This window comes from Fukomys damarensis, unplaced genomic scaffold, assembly GCF_012274545.1.
Source record: "Fukomys damarensis isolate Sample0158 unplaced genomic scaffold, DMR_v1.0_HiC HiC_scaffold_4, whole genome shotgun sequence".
Taxonomy (NCBI): domain Eukaryota; kingdom Metazoa; phylum Chordata; class Mammalia; order Rodentia; family Bathyergidae; genus Fukomys; species Fukomys damarensis.
The window spans coordinates 36,767,396-36,787,027 of NW_022900916.1; the positions used below are offsets into that span (position 1 = coordinate 36,767,396).

General features: G+C 40.7%; 2 protein-coding genes across 3 annotated transcripts in view; one reads left to right on the forward strand and one right to left on the reverse strand.

The window, feature by feature from the left end:
* Positions 1-17,200, forward strand: part of Copg2 (COPI coat complex subunit gamma 2) — a 136,216-nt gene extending 119,016 nt beyond the window's left edge. The window contains exons 21-24 of the mRNA XM_010633522.3: positions 14,841-14,938; positions 15,652-15,790; positions 16,077-16,175; positions 16,638-17,200. Coding sequence (XP_010631824.1) covers positions 14,841-14,938; positions 15,652-15,790; positions 16,077-16,175; positions 16,638-16,768 — 467 coding nt within the window. The 3' untranslated portion in view covers positions 16,769-17,200. The remainder of the gene's footprint in view (positions 1-14,840; positions 14,939-15,651; positions 15,791-16,076; positions 16,176-16,637) is intronic.
* Positions 16,765-19,632, reverse strand: part of Mest — a 19,453-nt gene continuing 16,585 nt past the window's right edge. For both annotated transcript variants that reach the window (XM_010633525.2, XM_010633524.1), the window contains exons 11-12: positions 19,397-19,460; positions 16,765-18,509 (exon numbers count right to left, since the gene is read on the reverse strand). In XM_010633525.2, the coding sequence (XP_010631827.1) occupies positions 18,392-18,509; positions 19,397-19,460 (182 nt within the window). In that variant the 3' untranslated portion in view covers positions 16,765-18,391. The remainder of the gene's footprint in view (positions 18,510-19,396; positions 19,461-19,632) is intronic.

Sequence of the window (19,632 nt, forward strand, 5' to 3'; positions counted from 1 at the left end):
CCCCCCATCCCCGGTGAGAATCACTGCTGTGGGTGCCCCTGTGCTCCCTGGGCCTTGCCCTCCCATTTCAGGCTCCCAGGGTTCCAGTGGTGGCCACCCGGCATGGTCCCTTGAGGATGTCAGCACACCCGGCACTCTCCTCCTGGAGCCACCATGTTCCCCTTCCTGTTTACTGCTCAGTACAAGAACTGACCGAAACCCACCCTGTGTGAGAGTTGTTTGTCCAAAGGACCTCATCTGACACCAGCCCTCTTGAACTGCCAAACCGAGGCATCCTTCCTGCAGCTCTCAGTATGTTTGAACCCAGTTGGTCTTCTGGGAGATTACTATTGTCCCTTTTTCTTCTCTTTGTTAATTGCTCCTGCCATTTGTGATTCCTGGACAGGTGCCCCATGGAGTACCTCTTTGACCCTCAAGTCTTTCCTCTCTCCAACAAGCCAGCTTTGTATCCTTCCCTCCTCCTTCCCTTCAGCTACTTTCATTCTTCCTAGGTGGGCTCAGAGGTCTCTCCAAACTGTAATTTTCACTTTACATTCTAGACATGGAATGTTCCGCCGGCTCAGTTCAGTAAGATGTCTTCTTGATACCTGGAGCTAGGCTCATGGCCCTCAAACTCCACTCCACCCGCCCCCCCCGACCCAAATCCTGTCCCAAACCCCATTCCAACTACCCACCCTTTCCCATCGGATCCATGGTAAAGAGCCTGGCCAAAAATTTGTATGTCTGTAAGAACATTCAGGGTTTTAAGAGCATATGTTTGTCCTTGCCAATAGGCATCCGCCCCTTTTCTGCCTTGCCCTCCCCATCCTGAGCCTTGCAGGCAGACCTGAGCACTCCAAGGGCCTTTGTTCCCACTCTGGTGCCACCCTCCTCCCTGGTCCCCCGTTGCTGTCCAGCCTGTCTCCTTCCCACCCCACCCTCTGCTCTCCATCCTCCCTGGGTGCCTCCTGCCACCCTGTCTGTGTCCCGTGGGTGCCTGCCCTTGCCCTGATTCTTCCTGTCATAACCACGTCCTTTCTTGCTGCCAAGCCTCTTGCCAACCCTTTCTCCCCTTTCATTCTCTGGCCAAGGGAAGCCTCCCTGCCTCTTCTCTGGGGCCATACTTCTCTCAGCTAGTGCCTGCCGTTTCATCAGATTCGCATGCCTCTTTCTCCAAGGCTCTGCTGTCTTCCTGTACGTGCTGTCTCTGCTCAAACTCTTTGCATCCCTGTCCCGGCCTCACTTCTGCAGCCATTCTTGGCCACTGGCTGGGCCTTTCATAGATCCCCATTCCACATTCCCTTAGGGTACCTTTTCCTTTGCCTTTCCCATGCCAGCCTCCTTCTTTGCTCTTCTCTTCCCATCAGACAAGCTGACACAGACTCCACAGCCACTCCTCCAATTCTCTGTCTCCTCTCCTCTCTTCTGTTACTTGCATTTGCTCCCAAGCATGCCCCGTCTGAGAAAATACAGCCCTATCCTTTGCACCCACTCCATTCTGCGTCTCTGGATAGTTGTTCTTTATTATGACTTAGCCATACTGCCTTCATTATATCCATCAAATTTTAAGACATTGTTTTTCCCTCTTCTCATCCTCGTGATCAACTCTCCCGACACAGAAGGCTCCCCCACCCGAACCCCATCCCGATTCCCAGCCTCCTGGGTTTAGGGTTATACCTACCATGCCCATTTGCTAGTGCCCTGAGTTCTCATTCTAAGTATATGTTCATCTACTGAACTGTTAAGGGCTTTGCCCAGCCCAGCCTTCACTCTGTCCCCTGCAGTGGCTGCTGCACTGGACACTTCCCCTCTGTCAGCTCCCCTTGAAGAGCAGAAGCACAGCTTCAGTGCTCACTGCGAAATGCCTGTTCCGCATTGGCTCCCAGCTGTTCTTCCGCCATTTGCAAGCCTCTGTCTCCCATGCACTCGACTCACTCTCCTTGACTCATCCCCATGTCCCTGAGATTACCTGGCAGTTCTTTTTGCAAGAGCCCTCTGAAAATGTGACACCACTCAGTTTCCTCTGGTTAATCTGAGTCACTGTGACCCTTTGCTGCAATCCCTCGCCCACTTCTGAGAACACTCAGAACACTTTCTTTCCTTGTTTTTCCTTTGGGTTCTAGGGATCGAACTCGGGTCCTTGCACTTGGGAGGCAGGCGGCAACCCCACTGAGCTAAATCCCCAGCCCTAGAACACTTTTTTTCTATCTTCTGCTCCGGTGGTTCAAATTTTATAACCACCCCTCCCACTCACTCTCCCCCAGTGACCTGCCAGCTCCCCTTTTGGGAATTCTACTTTCTTTCTACCTTCTGATTTTTCCTTCTTGGCCCTTTGTCAGCACTGAAGGTGCCTCATGCTTTATGTGTTGATGAAAGTACTTATTATCCCCGCCCTGATCCATCTCCTGCCTGCCTCCCCTCCACCCTACTCTCTGCTCTCCATTCTTCTTGGGGATCCCCCTGCTGCACTGTCTTCCATAGTGAATTTCCCCTACCTTGATTCATCCTCTCACAATCACATCCTGTCTCATAGCCTTTTCTTGTCACCTATTTCTTCTCATTGGCTCCCTGGCCAAGAGAAGATTCCCTGCCTCTTCTCTGTGACTGTGACTGCCACTTCTTCTTCTGACTCCACCCCATTCTCACTGCCCTACCTGTTAGACTTTGGACAGGTGAACAGACTGACTACCAAATCTGTGTTCTCTGTATAAGCACAGATGCACATGTCTCTCTGGCTATGGGCTATTTGCTCTTTCAAGCGCTGACAACCTTAGTTTAGTTCCCTGTAACGTATCAACAGTCCTTTCAAACACTGAATTCTGAAAACACTCTTGGAAACTTCTGCCTCTGATTCTCCCACCACATTCCTGTGCCACATACTTTTATCCTCTGTCCTCACTCCTACAACCACACCTACCAACCTACCTTTTCACATACGCATGCCCACTGGCAACTTGACTTGCTGCTGAGCCTCACAGCTCTCTCTCTTCAAGGCAGCCCCTCCATCCCACTCTTTCTTTTCTCCACTTCCTCCTCCTCCCACCTCACACTCATCTCCTCATGAGCTCTCCTTCAGCGCTGGCCCCATTCTCCTCTGGTGCTTCCTTCCCTTCCCCTGGACCACAGCCCCTGCTCTCTGCCCAGCCCCAGAGCGCCCTCTTCCTCTGTGCACTGTCATCTCTCTCTGCCTCACTCCTCCACCTCAGTCCTCAGCCAGGACCATGGTGCTGACCCTGCCCTCCCTGACCTTGACAGGAAATCCCCACTCAGCCCTCATCCTTGCAGGCACCTCTCTGCAACATCCCTGGGCTCCCTGTCACCCTCGACCAGATCTGACAGTCAGGACTCTGATGCCTCCATCTACCTGCACTCACAGGCGGCATCTGCTCCCCTCCCGTCTCTGCCCAACCTCCATTCTCCTCCTTCCACACCAGTGATTCTCACCCGAGGACGCATGACCCACAGGCGGCCCATCAGAACCATCATCTGGGTCCATTTGCTGCCATTGCTTACTGTCTGTGAGCAGAACCCTGCTCCCCTCCCGAGTCCTGATAGGCCTCCTTGGGGCCATGCCCACAGCCCCCCTCGGGTGGAACCCCACCCCCCCATCCCCGGTGAGAATCACTGCTGTGAGTGCCCCTTGCCCTCCCACTTCGGGCTCCCAGCGTTCCAGTGGTGGCCATGTGACATCCTTACTTTCGGATCTCAGCACATCCCTTCTGATGCTGACCTGGCACTCTGCTTGGACCTACCACATTCCCTTCTCTCTGTTCCTCTTTTGCATAGAACACCTCCACTCTGTCTGCATTATATAATTTATGTGTCTCACCCTCATTTGTTTGTTTCCTTTTCCTCTTTAAAGTCATTGCCAATCAGACATTGCCCTTTTTACTTATATTTTTAAGTTTGTCTCCTTTTTCATGTACCATATTCATTATGTAGTTTAAATTACCTTACTCAACATTGTCAGTATTTCCCCCATACTGAAACAAACACTGAATTTTCACAAAAGCAGTTTCTTTACTATATCTTTATAATAAGTGCTTAGAACTTGTCCCATTCCTTATTTCTCTACTTCACACTCAGGCTTTGTTAAATGCTCTGTCTATAAGGTCTATGTTGTAAATTACACTGATTTGCCTTTCCATTCTGTAACTCCCTTTTTCTTTCTTCTTTGATACCTTGAAACTTCAGCCCTCTGTAGCCATTTTTGGCACCATGTTTCTGAGGCTGGTAGCAGTCCTTTCCAAATATGGATGTGCACGTTTCAATTTCATTCTCTACGTAGTGCCCTCTCTACTATCTAGCTTTAGTTCCTCTTTACTCATTTCTTAATTTCTTCTTCTCCTCTTTTGTTTGAAATTAGATTCAAATATACAATTCAATCTGTCTTAGCTATTTTTCTTTTTTCTAACATTTCACTCTGATACGTATAGTTGTCTTCTCACTTGCTTCTTTCCTACCTTTACCTTCTTTTATTTCACTATTTTTAGTCCCTCTTATATCCTATAGCCCTTTTCTTGGTTTGTGTTCTTCTGCTGACCTCACTGTTGCTCAATTTCCTTATTGTTAAACTACCTGGCCTGTATTTATTCACATTGCTGTGAAGTGTTATCAAATCCATAAAGTACTCTTTCTTACTTAAGTTTCTACCTATATTCTTATCTCATTTGTTAAAATTATGCTATCTTGTTCTTCGCAGTGTCATTCTCACATGTCACTTTCTTTTTTCTTTTTTTTCCCCCAGTTCCAGGGTTCGAACTCCAGACTTTGCGCTTGCGAGGCAGGCGGTGGAACCACTGAGCTAAATCCCTGGCCCTGTCACTTTCCATCTAAAAGTAAATTTTATGTTTTTCCAATTTTCTTCTTTTATTCTTATTCTCTTCTGCCTTAGAAAAACAATTTTTGTTAACCATCTTATTTACTATGTGTCATTCCTATGCGTTAATATCTTCTTTTAGGTACCTCTTCTTGTTGTACTTTCATTGCTCAGTCCATTTCTGTATTTTTGCTTTTGTACATACTGTGCTGAATTTCTTTGGTTCCGTTTGTTTCTTAGTAGAATCCTTGTCTCTTGCCTTGTTTTGTGTCCACTTCACTGAACCTGACTTTGACTTTTCTGACAACTGCAGTTTTCTTTGTAGATCTATTTTCCTGGACACTGTCCCTCCTATGTCCCTCTATTTAGTTATCAACTTTACTTCACACTTTCTTTCTTGCTGAATTGCCTCACTACATAGTACTCTTCTATCTGCTTTGTGATTAAATTTCCAAACCACCACTAAAACACTGACAGAAACCTAAGAGGTTCTTAAAATATAAACCATTTTAAAAGACAAATGCCTCATTTACATATAATTCATTCAACAGCAGATATGTGTGGTATAAAACAATTCCATACTACATTAAAGACAGTTGGCATTTCCCTTTTGTACTGCAAGAAATAATGACATATTTTTAAAATAAATAACAAATTGTATATATATATACACACATATATATATGTGTGTGTGTATATATATATATATTTTTTTTTAATGAATTATATAAAGAAAAAATATTTTGGAAATGTTTACTTACCAATTGATGAGGTGCTTGAGTTGTCCCACCCATACTGTAGGGAAGATGACAGGAGCATAGTACAACATAAAAAAATCATTGAGCATAGAAAGTGAGCCTCCTGATAGAAGAGCTAGGACCACAGCAGAAATATACCTTTCTGAGCAGACTTCTGTGCAAGCAAATCATCTTTCTTAGCAGAAGAATGGTAACTCACTGTACCAAGTTTTGCAAGCATATGGTGACATATGTATAGGAACTTTTCTACTGGATGTGGTATGGCACACCTGTACTGCCAGGACTTTGGGATGTTGAGACAGGAGGATCAGAAGTTGAAGCCCAGCCTGAGTAACTTAACAAAACCTTGCCTCAAAATAAAAAATAAAAAGAACTGGGATGTAGCTCATTGCAAAAGTCTTGGGTTCAATCCCCAGCACCACCACACCAAAAAAGCTTTCCATGTTAATCTGCATACATCACGTGACTAGAGAGCTGATAATATCTGCATTACCTTCTCAGAATTGTTCTACAATTCATACAGCACTTCCTGGCTATCCTCTGTGCTCCTCTACTTATTGGCTAGACTCTATTTTCTTTTTCTTCTATCAAGACTTGGCCTAAATATAGAGCAATAGCCATTTCGCCCATCAGAATTGGTGGCAGTGTCTATCTATAAACAACTTGAACAGTGCTCTTCTCCTTTTCTCTTTCTCTTTTTGTTATATTTATTTAAACGTTCTGTTGTTTTTCAGCTAGATTATTCCGATTACTATAATTAGTTTTTTAATATGCACATTCTTTGATAGTCAGCATTCAGTGTTCAGCCTCCTGTCTGCCTATTTCTTGCACTTGGTAGTGAGCCTGTTTCTACCATCCACTAAGTCTGGACTTTCTTGTGATTCCTTCTCTGGTCCATCTTATATCTATTAACCTCCCTCTTAATTTCCCATTCTATTATACACCAGTTTCTTCACATCTTTTTCTAACAGAGCTTTTTGGGCAGCAATATGTAATATATTTAATCTCTCCCCAGCTTTCTTGTCCCCGCCCTCTCTCTGACATCATTATGTAGCGTAGGCTGGCCTCTAACCCACCCCAATCCTTCTGTCTCAGCCTCTCAAGTGCTGGAATTACAGGTATGGGCCACCGTGTCCAGCTTTCTTCTCTCTTTTTTTTCATTCTCAAATTCTTTTGTCACGTTCTCACCTCCCTCTTATCTCTGTTGCTTGTTATCTGGTATAAAATCCAAGTATTTACTGAACTTTTAATTCTGGTGTCTCAATGCTTCTCACCCTAGCCCTTACTAAAACTTGTCTACTACATTTAGAAAACTGCATGCTTTATACCACAGCCTAAATCTTACAACCCCTTCACCTTAGTTACATTTCAGCTTCCATTTCTCTCTGCTCTTTTCTTTTTCTTATCCATGTCTTAGTAATTTCTCTCACTTACAAACAGGCCTAGCATAACAACTTTTGTTCTTTTTATTTTTTCAACTTTTGTTGAAGTTCTTAATTTTATTCAGTTATTTTCACTTATATATTAACATCTATATGGTATTATTGGCTTCCTCTATAATCATAGTAATGAATACATTACCTTATCAAAGGGTGTATTTTTGACTGGTACACTTTTAATAATGCACGTTTCTCACTAAATACAGATCATCCTCTTTACCAGATAAACTACCCACCCATATTTCTAAACAAGTGTTTTTCAGGTTGCTGTCAATCTTTTTTTGTTTTGTTTTGTTAATCAAGATTCACCCTAATCTTCCTCCTCTGATCTTTTTTTATCATTCAAATCCTTTAATTAAAACTCCATCACCCCAGAACTTATATACCCACTCCTCCACTTTTTCATATCTTAACTTTGTTATTTTGGAAGGCAGCTATGCTCACCACTATACTACCAACATAGACTTAACTTTGTTATTTTGCTTCAGATCCTTTTTTAAAGAAATAAAATATTTAACATATAATCAAGACAAGGGGAAAAAATGAGAACCAAGAACTGGCATGTAAAGGTACAAGATCCCAGTAATGAATGTAACTGTACTGTATACCTAGAATGTACCAATAAATTCAATTAAAAAAAAAAAGATTTCTTTACTACTCAGAATCATTTCTTTCTCCCTTCCAAGAAGAAAATCATTATATGAACGTGATACGCTATTTTATAATTTTAATATTTCCATATCCATGAATATTCAGTGCTATCTTTGAGAGTTTGTACTCTTATAGATGTGCTCATTTAATTTTTTTCCCCATCAAGACTTCAAGAACTAGTCTGACACCTATTCAGATTGAGATCTTTGCTTCTCTTCTCACTATCTATCCCATACACTCATTGCAAATGTAACACCAAACATTTAGCCCCTTCAGAGATCTAACATCTCTCAAGACCATTCCAAGTCTCTTTAATGCATAGCTTCTTTGTCAGCCTGGGTCCCTGCTCTAATTCACACAGCACTCATTACTTACAGTAAAGCTCCTCTCCTATTACCTATCCTAGCTTACCTATCAATTTTAGTGACAATCCCTTTATTATAACAACAGATTAGTAGGTATTATCCTGAGGTTTATTTCCCCCATGATTTCCAACCATTCCTTAAGAAATAGTTTCCTTTATAGAAAAATCACTCGCCCATGCTTCCTAATTGGCCAATCTTTATTTAGCTTGGTGTTGCTAGCAATGCCTTTTTAGAATATATCTTAATTAAACTCGCTTAAACTTTCCTGTTAACTAGAGTTTTAATGAAAATGTTTGTCGTGGAATAGACCTGGTTAGTTTACTCTCTCCTGTCCAAATCGCTGACCCTCTTGGATCCCCTGTTCATTTGCTACTGAGCCTTCCCAAACAAGTTCATTGATTTGACCCAATTTGAGATCTTACCAGTTTCTCCCTTGTGGATCTCTTTTATTATAGACCCAGTCTTCCTCACTGACCTCTATCCACTCTTATTTCTTCTGTATTTCATATAATAGTGTTTAACTCTAAGAAATTCCTACTTCTCTTCCTTCTTACCCCATATGTTAGGTCCATTTCTGTCCTTCTTCAAATCATCCCTCACATCAGCAGAAATTCTTCATTTTGTTCTGGTCCTTTGCTTTTTCTTTCTTTCTTTGTCCAAGAGAATGGTGTGCCCTTATCTTCTTTGTCTCTTTCTTTAGACACTACATACATAAACGTCTTACAGATTCTTCTGGATAATCCTCTTATGTTGAGCACTCCCTGTTCAATACATTGCCATCTCCCTTGTGTCCTACATTCTATACTGCATTTGCTATACTCACAGTTCAGCCTGAACTTGGACAGGATATTGCCACTGACCTGCCTTTGATGCCCGTTCCACTTAGCCTCTTTTTCATTCTTAATATATTGACTATACCCATGACTTTTAGCATTTCCCTAGCAAAGCTTCTTGGATGGCAAAATCTCATACCCCAATTATTTTTTTCTTCATACCCCAATTCAAACTTTGCCATGGTTTTACCTCGCTCTGTTTGCTTGCTAATACACAACTCTGACAACAATTCTCATTTCCTAATGTTTCCTTTCAGCCCTGTTAATGTCCTTCCAAATAACATTCTGTACTGCCTATATTGCACCCTAGCCTAATTCACACATCCCTCTCCTTTAGCATCCTCTGTCCATCTTTTGCTCTTTGCTGCTTTGCTCTTTTTGCATACAAATCTTCTTATAAGTACATCTTTACTGTCCCTCTTATAAAACATTCCTCCCAACTTCCCTTTGGAGATTTCCCTTGTATATCTGTTTTTCACAGTGATAAATGCGTATTCTTTTTGAAGTGTCTTAGTCACATGTTCTCACTTAGAGTCAGTATTCTAGTCTTTAATAAGCCTTCCCCTTAGCATTCAACTTGTCCTCTTCCTTTTCCATTGTGACCTTTGGCCCAAATGAGGAACCATATACCTCCATTTAGTATCTGCAACCACTGTTTATCATTGTTAGGTGATACTGTCTCTTTAGCAATAATTTTAACATTAGTCTCATTCCATTTTCTCTGTTATGCCTTATAAAAACTCTGCCTTCTATTCAACTTCTTTCATTTATCCAGAAACCATATAGGTATTCCATATATGTAGTAGTATTTTTGAAGAAACAGACTCCTCACAATGAGTACTCAACACTGTGCTCACTCTCTGCACACTGGCTGTTTGCACTAGCTATTTCTACTCTTCCACCAAGCTTCCTGAACATAGACTCCTCCTCCTTTTGAAGAGCACTCCCTAGGCAAGTTCTCTTTCTAGTGTCTTTCATTTGAGAAAACAAAACTGCCATAGAGTAACTTCATTGCAGTACTTTACATGACATTCATTTGTTGTTTCCCTTTGATTATTTGCTCTCCCACATATTGTATTATTTACCATCTGTATATAATAACAGATGAAGTTTTACTCTTGAGTTAGATACCCATGATCTCCAGCCACTTATTTCCTAATATAGTATTAGTCACCCGTTCTACAAGCTACTCAGAGAGCTCTCCCATTGTCTTTTTATATCAAAATTCATCTTAACCCATCTCCTCCCAAACCTAATTAAAACTTCCCACCAAAGCTCTGCATGACTTGCCAAGCTTTTGTTCTTTTCCCAATAATACACTGCTTTCTGCAGTCTGACATTAAGTCGCAACATTTGGCTGAAAGACCCAAATTTTAAGGTCTTACAGGACTTCCCTTCTGGGAAATATCATTTCTCATCCTCTCTGCCCAGGTTGCTTTTCATACTTATGAGTATTTTTTTCCCAATACTAGTGATTGAATCTGGGGCCTTCAGAGTGAGCTACAACCTCAGCCCTTTTAAAAATTTTTATTTTTAGACAGGGTCTTGCTAAATCGCCCAGGCTAGGCTCAAACTTGTAATCCTCCTCCTTCAGCTTTCCAGAGTACTGGGAGTACAGGTGTGCATCACCATGCCTGGCTTAAGTATTCTGTATAGTGCTCTCGGTACATAGTCTTTCTTATATACCAGTCTTTCTCCTCTCTCTTAACCATCATCTTTGGTGCAATTATGGTATCATAGCCCTCATATCAGTACCTACCAGTCTTCTAGGGACCCTGTCTTCTGCAGGCTCCTCCACTCTTTCCCTTGATTGACCTTAGAGAAATAGCTGTGTTAACTTATATTAAGTTGCTTTTTCTCCAGTTACCCTCTTTGTCATTCTTGTGGATTTGATAGACTCCTTCCATGTACTTTGCTTCCTCTGCACTTTCTGAATACATTTGTATTCTCGTTCAGTTCCAGACCTTCATAGTCCTGCCATTGGCCTTGGCTCAGATCCATTGCATTTTGACTCCTTGACCTTTCAGGCTATTGGTCATATTTTTTTGCTTCAGATACCATTCAGCAAAGATTCTAAGAAGGCATAATGCATATTGTGCACCCCTACCTAATTCACACATCCCTGCTTTAGCTTCCAGCATCTCTAATTCCATATTCTTTTCATACATACCTCCTCAGTAGTTGACTCTTATTTTCAGCCTCATAGCACTCTTATTTAGCCACCTTCTCTTCACACTGTCTTTGGTTGTAATCTAGTGTAACTCACTTCTCTCTACTGCATAATCAACTCTGCTGTTTTCCAGTATTCCTCAATCTGGCCCTCTTTAATGCCCTTCCCTGCCCATACTTTATATTACACACACACACACACACACACACACACACACACACACACACCACCCTAAATCCTACTTCTCTTCTTGTCAGCCTCTATCTTCTCTTCTTTTGTGACATTTTCATACAAGACTCCCTAGGAAATGTGTGTCACTTTTAGCCAGTCTCCACTAAGCAGGGAACTTCTCTGAGCAACTTTAATGGCACACTGTGCAATCATCTACAGTATCTTAATTCTGTCATCCTTTCATTCACCACCTCTCTACAAAAGAAAGGGCTGCAGAATTATTGTCTTCAGATGTACTTCCGTCATCGTAATCTTCACTCCTTCCCCATCAAAGGCAGTAATCCATTCTCTAGAGAAACTACCTATTCACAACCTTTACTAAGTGAGCCTCTAAATAAAATTGTCAGCAATAGCTTTTTATCAGCATTCATCTTAACCAGCTTTCTAATGAATTTTTCCATTAACTACATCCTTTAATTACCAATTTTCTTCCCAAGCTTCAAAAGATAGTCTACTGCAGTATCCTACTCAGGTCTTTGCCCCTTACCCTTTCTGTATATTTCCCATGGCCTTTATGCCCCACATGTGACCAATCAGACTTTCTTTGAACTCTGACAGAACTCCCTATTTGAGATCTTTACTTGCTGTGCCTTACACCAGGTAATACTTCCTTTCCTTTGCACCTCCTATCCTATCTTCCTGACTTTTGGCCTAGGAATACCATCTTATCCTTTCAATTGTGTTATTCCTTAGTGACTGGTGCCATTGCATCTCAGGGCAACTTCAGTGTTGCTCTTCTGCACTGTTCCTACACTCACTCCTATATTGTTCTAGAGAAAAACCTTACTTTCAACATCTCTCCTGCCATGTGTATAGCATTCCTCAGTATTCCATAGTGCCTTCTGGGTAGTGACTTGCTCCTCAGTTTTGGCTCAGTGTGACCATCTTTCTTGACTTCTTACACCCTATATATACTACATCTGTCCCTTCTCAGTTTATTTCCGGACTACCTATTTCAAACCCATCCTTTCTAGTGTTTTGTCCTATTGATATACCCTGTCCTTTAATTATTATCCTTGCAAAGCTTTCTGGAATTGTTTCATAAACTCCGTTTTTACCTCACTAGTTTTCCCTCCAGTGGTACAGACCTGGCAACTTCCTTCCAAATTTCCCATTCTCCTATTTGCTATAATGCATGTTCTGTACCCCAGCCAATTCACACATCTCTCCTTCCTTAGTTTCCAGCATCCATCTTTTCTAATTCTTTATTCTTTTCAGATGTATCTCTTCAGTAGTTGACTGTTATTTTCAGCCTGTCCTCACAAGATAAATCCCATTCCTGAGAACAATTTTAATGTAAATCTTAGAGTATACTTTCCTCGTACCCTTTGGTTATTTGCCTTGCCTTATGCTTGAAACTATCATCTTTATAGCACGGAGGTAGATTCAGTATTATGACCTTGCCCTGGAAAGGCCCCTCCACTCCTCACCACCCAGTGTCAGTCATATTCTCTAACTGCACTCACAGATTACCACCGGTAGCTTTTTTTTTTTTTGGAATTCACCTCGGAGTTTCTGTAACACCTTACTGTATCAAACCATTTAATTAAAATTTTTCCACTAAGGTTTTAAGAAAGTTTTCTCTATTAGTACCAGTCTTAATTTACTTCCTCAGTCCATTTCTCTGTCTCATGTACTTAATTACATTTACATTTACTTCTGTCTTCTACATAAAATTAAATTTGCCTCAGTCTGTGATCAACATTGTTCCTAATTTTTGCCTTTTCCTCATTTGTCTATAATTCTCTGCTTAAGCAGGAGCTCATATTTATTACTTAATGTCTGTCCTGATGCTGCATTCTTACTTGTGACTTTTATCCATACCTCTTGTGTCTCTTTCATTTTTTTAAGACCTCAGTTGACCTATGCTGGGCTTGTGTTAACTTCTTTTCCATTCCTCCTGAAGAAAATCCTACCTTAATTTAACCACAGTCATTCATTTATCACTCTCTTGTAATACTGACACAGATTCTGCAGTGCTGATAAATACATTCTTTCCTTTAGGGATTAACCCACTACTATCATAAATTTTCAACATGTTCCATTGAACCCATGTGCTCTTTGAATTCAGATTCATTCTTTATGGGCTTACCACCAGTGGCACCATTTTATTTAACTTATCTCTAAACTTTCAGTCTCTTGACCACCTCAAAATTGTTTTTTGTTTGTTTGTTTGTTTTTGGTCATTTGAGACAGAGAAGAAAGAAGTTCAGTCTGGCCTTGAACTCATGATGATCCTCCTGCTTCACCCTCCTGCGTACTGAGATTACAGGCATGTGCCACCACACCTGGCAGTTGTAAAATAATTTTTAATACATTACTTTACAGTTCCTAAATGAAACTTTATCAATCAGCATCTGTATGTTAGCATACCTGTTGCCAACCACCCCGTGGACTCTGCCCTCTTTCCTTTTGGTCCTCAACTTCCTCTGCTAGGCAAAGCTCTTCTACCATCTTTTGAGATCCAGCTAAACTGTTACATTCTTTTACATGTTTTACAGCTTCCCTAGGCTGTTAATACTGCAAATTCACACAGTATCTGTTAAATTTTATAGTAAAGTATACAGCACTGAGTTGTAATGTCATAGAAGAATCATGCCCACACAGCCCTACATAGCCAGCTCCTAGAGGCTTAAAGGTTGTGTCTCAACTATTTTTTTCAGTGTGCAGTATATTAGCTTAATCTTTTATATGCAGTGTCAGTATGATGGATGGGGGATGGATAGACAAATGCAGAGTGAGTTTAAAGTTAAGATGAGCAGATGAAAGTCTTACTACTGAATTAGTCATACATATTCTTTATATCTGAATCTGTTCTTTCTTCTCCTTGCTCATCTTCCATATAGTTTCCTAATACTCCAGTTCCTAATATTTTTGTACTTACAAGGGTTTTTTTATACCATGGATTGACCCTAAATGCCTCTTCTTCAGTCCCCTCATCATCATGAAAACTACACTTTCCAAAAACGTGCCAACTCCTTTTCTTATTACCTCCCCAAATATGTAATTACACACTTGCTTTTCCATCTTAACTCACTGACTTTATCAATGCTAAATTCTGTTTACTGATTTACTCAATGTAGATTGAGAGTTGACTTAAAGCAAGTTCATTCTGATGATCTATGGACCAACTGTCAGTCCGCAATTGAATGACAGTGTTAATACTGAGACTCAGGCATACTTGGTCAGAGCTAGTTTGACAGTCTGTATGCTTTTTCCCATCAGTGAGTTTTATTTTGTCACATTGTTTTTATTTTTCAATATATTTCAATACATAGGTCCTTCTGACAAGCGTGACAAAAAGCCCCCAGAAGTATTTCCCTTACTTCTTCACACCAACACAGAAATAGTTTGCCTTTGTCATCTTTTCTGTACTATTCTAATCCAAAGTGCAGAACAGATTTTAATATCATACTTTGTGAGATGCCTTTCTGACCCACTTGCAGGAGGCCTTGAGAACTACTGCCCTAGAAAATAAAGCTTACATAGGTTTAACTTAAAAATGTGGAGCAGCATAAATGGTGCTTCTGCTAATGATGGAACCGATGTGCTCAAGATACCTCTGACATGGGCTTGCCTGCTCTTTCTCCTCTAGTTGCAGGCACCTTTAGCTGCACCATGAAATTTACAGTCCGGGACTGTGACCCTAACACTGGAGTACCAGATGAGGATGGGTATGATGATGAGTATGTGGTGAGTCATCGCTGCAGAAACAATGCACCTTTCCAACACTAAGACAAGACATCTGCCCTGAGAACATTTTTCGAGGAACGGCTGGCATGAATTTATAGGGTTTCTATTCTTCTCAGATTACCACTCCTCTATAAAGGGATTGCACCATGTCTAAGATAATAGATTTACTACTTTATAATTAAAACAGGGAGACTCACCCTTATTTCCTCCCCTTATAATAAGGATGTTTAAAATGAAATACATTATTTTTTATGAGATTACAATACATAAAGTCAGTTTTACTTGAAGTGGGTTGTTCTGTTTTTGCTTCAGCAACTTATAGTTTGCTTATAGTATAGCCAGATTATAGACTGAAAAATCTTCATAAGAAGGAAGGAAGGAGGAAGACTTACCAACCTTAGTGAATATAAATTTTAGAAAGTACTGTATGGCCTGAACTCACAAGTTAGGTGTGGCAAAATGACTGCTGTGCACCTCAGGGCTACAGGTATGAATCTGAATTTGGCTTTTGCTAGATGTCCTATTTTTTCACTTTCCTGTGCTAAAGCCCACAGCATTAGGTTTATCCAGACTACATCATTTAAATGTTTGTTGTGGTAGAGTTTTTCCTATGCCCCTGCAGGGATATAACAGTGATAAATGAATGGTTCTTTCTGTCTTTGTTCTGTATGAAAAGGCCTTCTGTTTACTAACTGCTTTTTGTTATCCACTAGCTAGAAGATCTTGAAGTTTCTGTGTCTGACCACATTCAGAAGATACTGAAACCTAATTTTGCTGCTGCGTGGGAAGAAGTGGGAGATACCTTTGAGAAAGAGGAGACCTTTGCCCTCAGTTCTACCAAAACGCTTGAAGGTAAGAACAATTGTGTTGCCATTGTACTGTCTTATATAACAGTATGAAACTTAATAAGCATATGTGTTCTTCTAGAACTCCTTTTTTATTAAATCCATCCTAAGTCGTTTATTTAAAAGACCAGCTACCTGTCTTTATCATCTAGTTGAACCATCCATTTTCAAGTCCAGTAGCCTCACTCACCTATCCACACCCCTGTGTGCCCTAGCTTCCAGAACATATGGATAAAAGGTAGGTCCTAGTGCTGAACTTTTCTAATACTATTGCATAAACTTTCTGAACACAGAAGCTGTCAACAACATTATCACATTTTTGGGCATGCAGCCATGTGAGAGGTCAGATAAAGTACCTGAAAATAAAAATTCCCATTCGCTCTATCTATCAGGTAAGAGACTTCTATCTCCTTATACTGTATTTTTTTTGCAAAATGTAGTAAGAAGGGCTGTGGATGGGCATCCCATGTCCTACAGTTGTACTGTAACCCCATTATGTGAGTAACAATTTGAAGCCCAGACAAAATGAATAATTTGTTTTGCATGCTATTCTTTTTGGGTGAATGTCTAGCCTGACATACTCAGTCTCTCACACTGATATCAGTGCCACCCACCCTTGGCCCTACTGCCTTTTAAGTACTCAGATTAGAATTGAATAGCTTCTATTGTACCTGACTCAGGGAGATATTTTTTTAAAAGCTAGAATTGATATATAGTATTCAGTTCCCACAAATTTCATTTTAGAAAAGCTAAACTAAAGTAATAGAAAGGAGGTGTAGGTAAAGCATGATAAATTTCATTATCAGAGTTTATGTTGAGTTGTTAATATGGTTTTCCTTACTTTTTTCTCTCAGGTGTATACAGAGGTGGCTATGATTTATTGGTGAGGTCCAGGCTGGCCTTAGCAGATGGTGTGACCATGCAGGTGACTGTCAGAAGCAAAGAGAGAACACCTGTAGATGTTATCTTGGCTTCTGTTGGATAAGTTCATACTGAGCAAGATGACACACTTCACTGTCAATGAGCTTTTAGGCTAGTGGCATGAATTCCCCAGAATCACACTCCTAAAGATTAATGACTTTGGAGAAGCAAATTAAATATTTGGCCCTAAGCCAGCAGATCAAGCAAATGTCTCTCCTTGTGCATGGATTTTGGTGTTCATGGTTTGGTTTGGCTTTTCCTTCTTTTTCTCATTTGGTCAGCTTTGGTATGACAGTGTAGCTTTGGGTAATCTTGAAAATCAAATACTATCCTATACTTCAGCTGCTTAACTTCATCATTCTTTTATTTAATGTGTGAAAGCTCCAGATAATGTTGGAAAATTTTATCCCAGAGGATGGGGAGGGAGCCAGAATCCACTTTTGTCACAGTTCATTTTTATTAATAGAAAATAAACACTTATTCCAGTTTAAAAGTTGTTATACTTGAAGTTGCTGATTTTCTAAAAAAATGTTTGATCATTTACTAATCCTGCTTTGACTAAGACAGTGAAACTGTGGCTTTAAAAAAGTATTCAGCACCATTTGCTTATAGGCCTTTCACAGTTTGTTCTTAAAAGTGTCTGGGAACTTTCCTGTCTATTAAGGACAGGAATTGCTGAGCTACAATGAGAAAGCCTCGCTGGGACAGCCAATGGAAGCTAAGCAATCATCACAAGAAGAGTCAGTGCATATTCAGCATAGGAACCTAGACTACACAATAGTCCCCTTCCCCCACTCCACTTAGGCTCAGGAGGGACATGCTTCTAAAGCACTGAGGTATGAGAAGTCAGACTGTTATGTGCTGTTAGAATGGGTCTTTCCAGGTAATAACAGTAAATCTCTGGAATAGAATGGATCCAATTGGTCCTTCATGTCCTGCCATTTTAGGAAGGTCTATAAATAGTCTGGATTTAGCTCAATTTATTAAGAAATTATACATGGTAATAAGGTTCACTATTCTGGCAGAGTAAGGGTCTGCTGGTTAAGTATCCTTATAAGTATATATAATGTGTAGGCAACTCATACCCTAAAAGCATACTCAAAATACTGTATTAAACAATATCTATTTTAACAAAATATCTAAAATTAGAAGCAGCTGATAAAATTAAATCCAAAGTTATGACAAGGGAGATTAATTCTCACTCTCACGCTATATTACTTAGAGAACTTTAAAACCCATATGCCCTTTAAGCCATCCAAGGAGAAGTAAGCAGGACCCCTCTCCTCATTCTTTTACTACAGGATTCCAGTTGGGATTAGGCCAGAAATTATCATTTTAAAATACTTCATAAAAGTTCACAGAAGTGTTAAAAAGTCTTTTATGCAAAAGAATGTCTAATGCCTGTCTTTCTGAGTCAGTGAGAAGCAGTGCTCACCAGAATTTCCTAGAATACAAAGGTAAGTCCATACACTTGATCGGATGTCAAAGGAATAGGAGGTGGACTATATGTCACCCTCAGAGCTTTTGCTACCTTTTTTCTGGATTCTGTTCACCACTGTGAGTAAAATGGACTTTTGAGAGAACCGTATTTGATTACCAGGACCTCTTTTGGGCATTTCTTCCTAAGTGGAAAATACAACAGATACAGAAGTGGGGGAGGTAACACAGGGAAGCTACTCTTTCCAGCTCAGAAGGAGTTGATGAAGCCCATATATGCATTCAAGAAGCCCATGGGATCCTCTAGCTGTGGGTAGTGGCTAATGTGGTCATCCAGAATCGACACTGTGGACCTCGGCAGCGTTTTCCTAGTGGAAGAGAACAGCATGTAGGTGAACTTGAGGCTGGAGCGGGGAGGAGCCAGTGAGAAGACCCAGTAAATGCCCCTATGGACATACTACACTGGAAGGAACCACCATCAGAGTTTATTCACCTTCCACATTGGAATTTTATCTTAGGCAGATAAACTTGCCAATTCCACTTAAACACACTAGCTTTTAATTGTTTATAATCCAACAGACAACTTGAAAATATAACACTTTTGCCTCAGCTGTCAAAACAGCTCCATAGAGAAACATGAAGCATGAAACAAGTGGATCAGTTCAGCAACTTGAGGCCCAAGGAAAGACAGCAAAGGAACTTCCTTAAGGTTGGAGATGAGAGAGGGAATTTTGTTTAAAATTCTATGCAAGCTGTTTATTACTGGGTTGTAACCAGTAGGCCACATGAAGGTATGGAACTCTCTTACGTGACAAAGTCAAGCTTTCAGACTCCCAACACCTTCCAAGTAAGTACCCAGAGAAGATAACAGCCAGAGAGAGTAACAACTTTTCCACAGTGAACTCTTCTCAATCTCTACTGCAGTCTGCTCAGGTTAGGACAATGAACTGGTTTTATAGACAAACATAAAAAGGGTATCTCCTCTTATCCTGTGGTTCATGTGATAGCTTTTTTTTAACCTCTATGTCTGGGAATATGATGTAGCCATGACAGTGAAAACAGGCTATTTAAGATAATATATAACTGAGCTTCTTGATCTTTATACTTATGTGAGAGTGAGATTTCCTGACTCATTTTTTTATGTCTCCTGGATGAGCAGCTAATGAGGTCAGTGCCAGTGTCCCTCAAGAAGTAATTTTGTTTACCCCGTCAGGATGAAAAACTAACAAAACAAAGACCTCTAAGGGAGACTCACCTGTACAGCTCCAAAAACTCTGGATAGGGATTTATAGGATCCATTGGCCCATAGATAAAATGAACTGGGAAAGAGAAGAGGAATGACTTACTAAGAGCTCTCAAATCTGTTCTACTGCCACCCTAAAATTAACTCCCCTAGTGTTTGGTGGGGGATTTCTCTTGTGTGTGTGTGTGTGTGTGTGTGTGTGTGTGTGTGTGTGTGTGTGGTTTTTTTGTGGGTGTGATTTTGCAGGG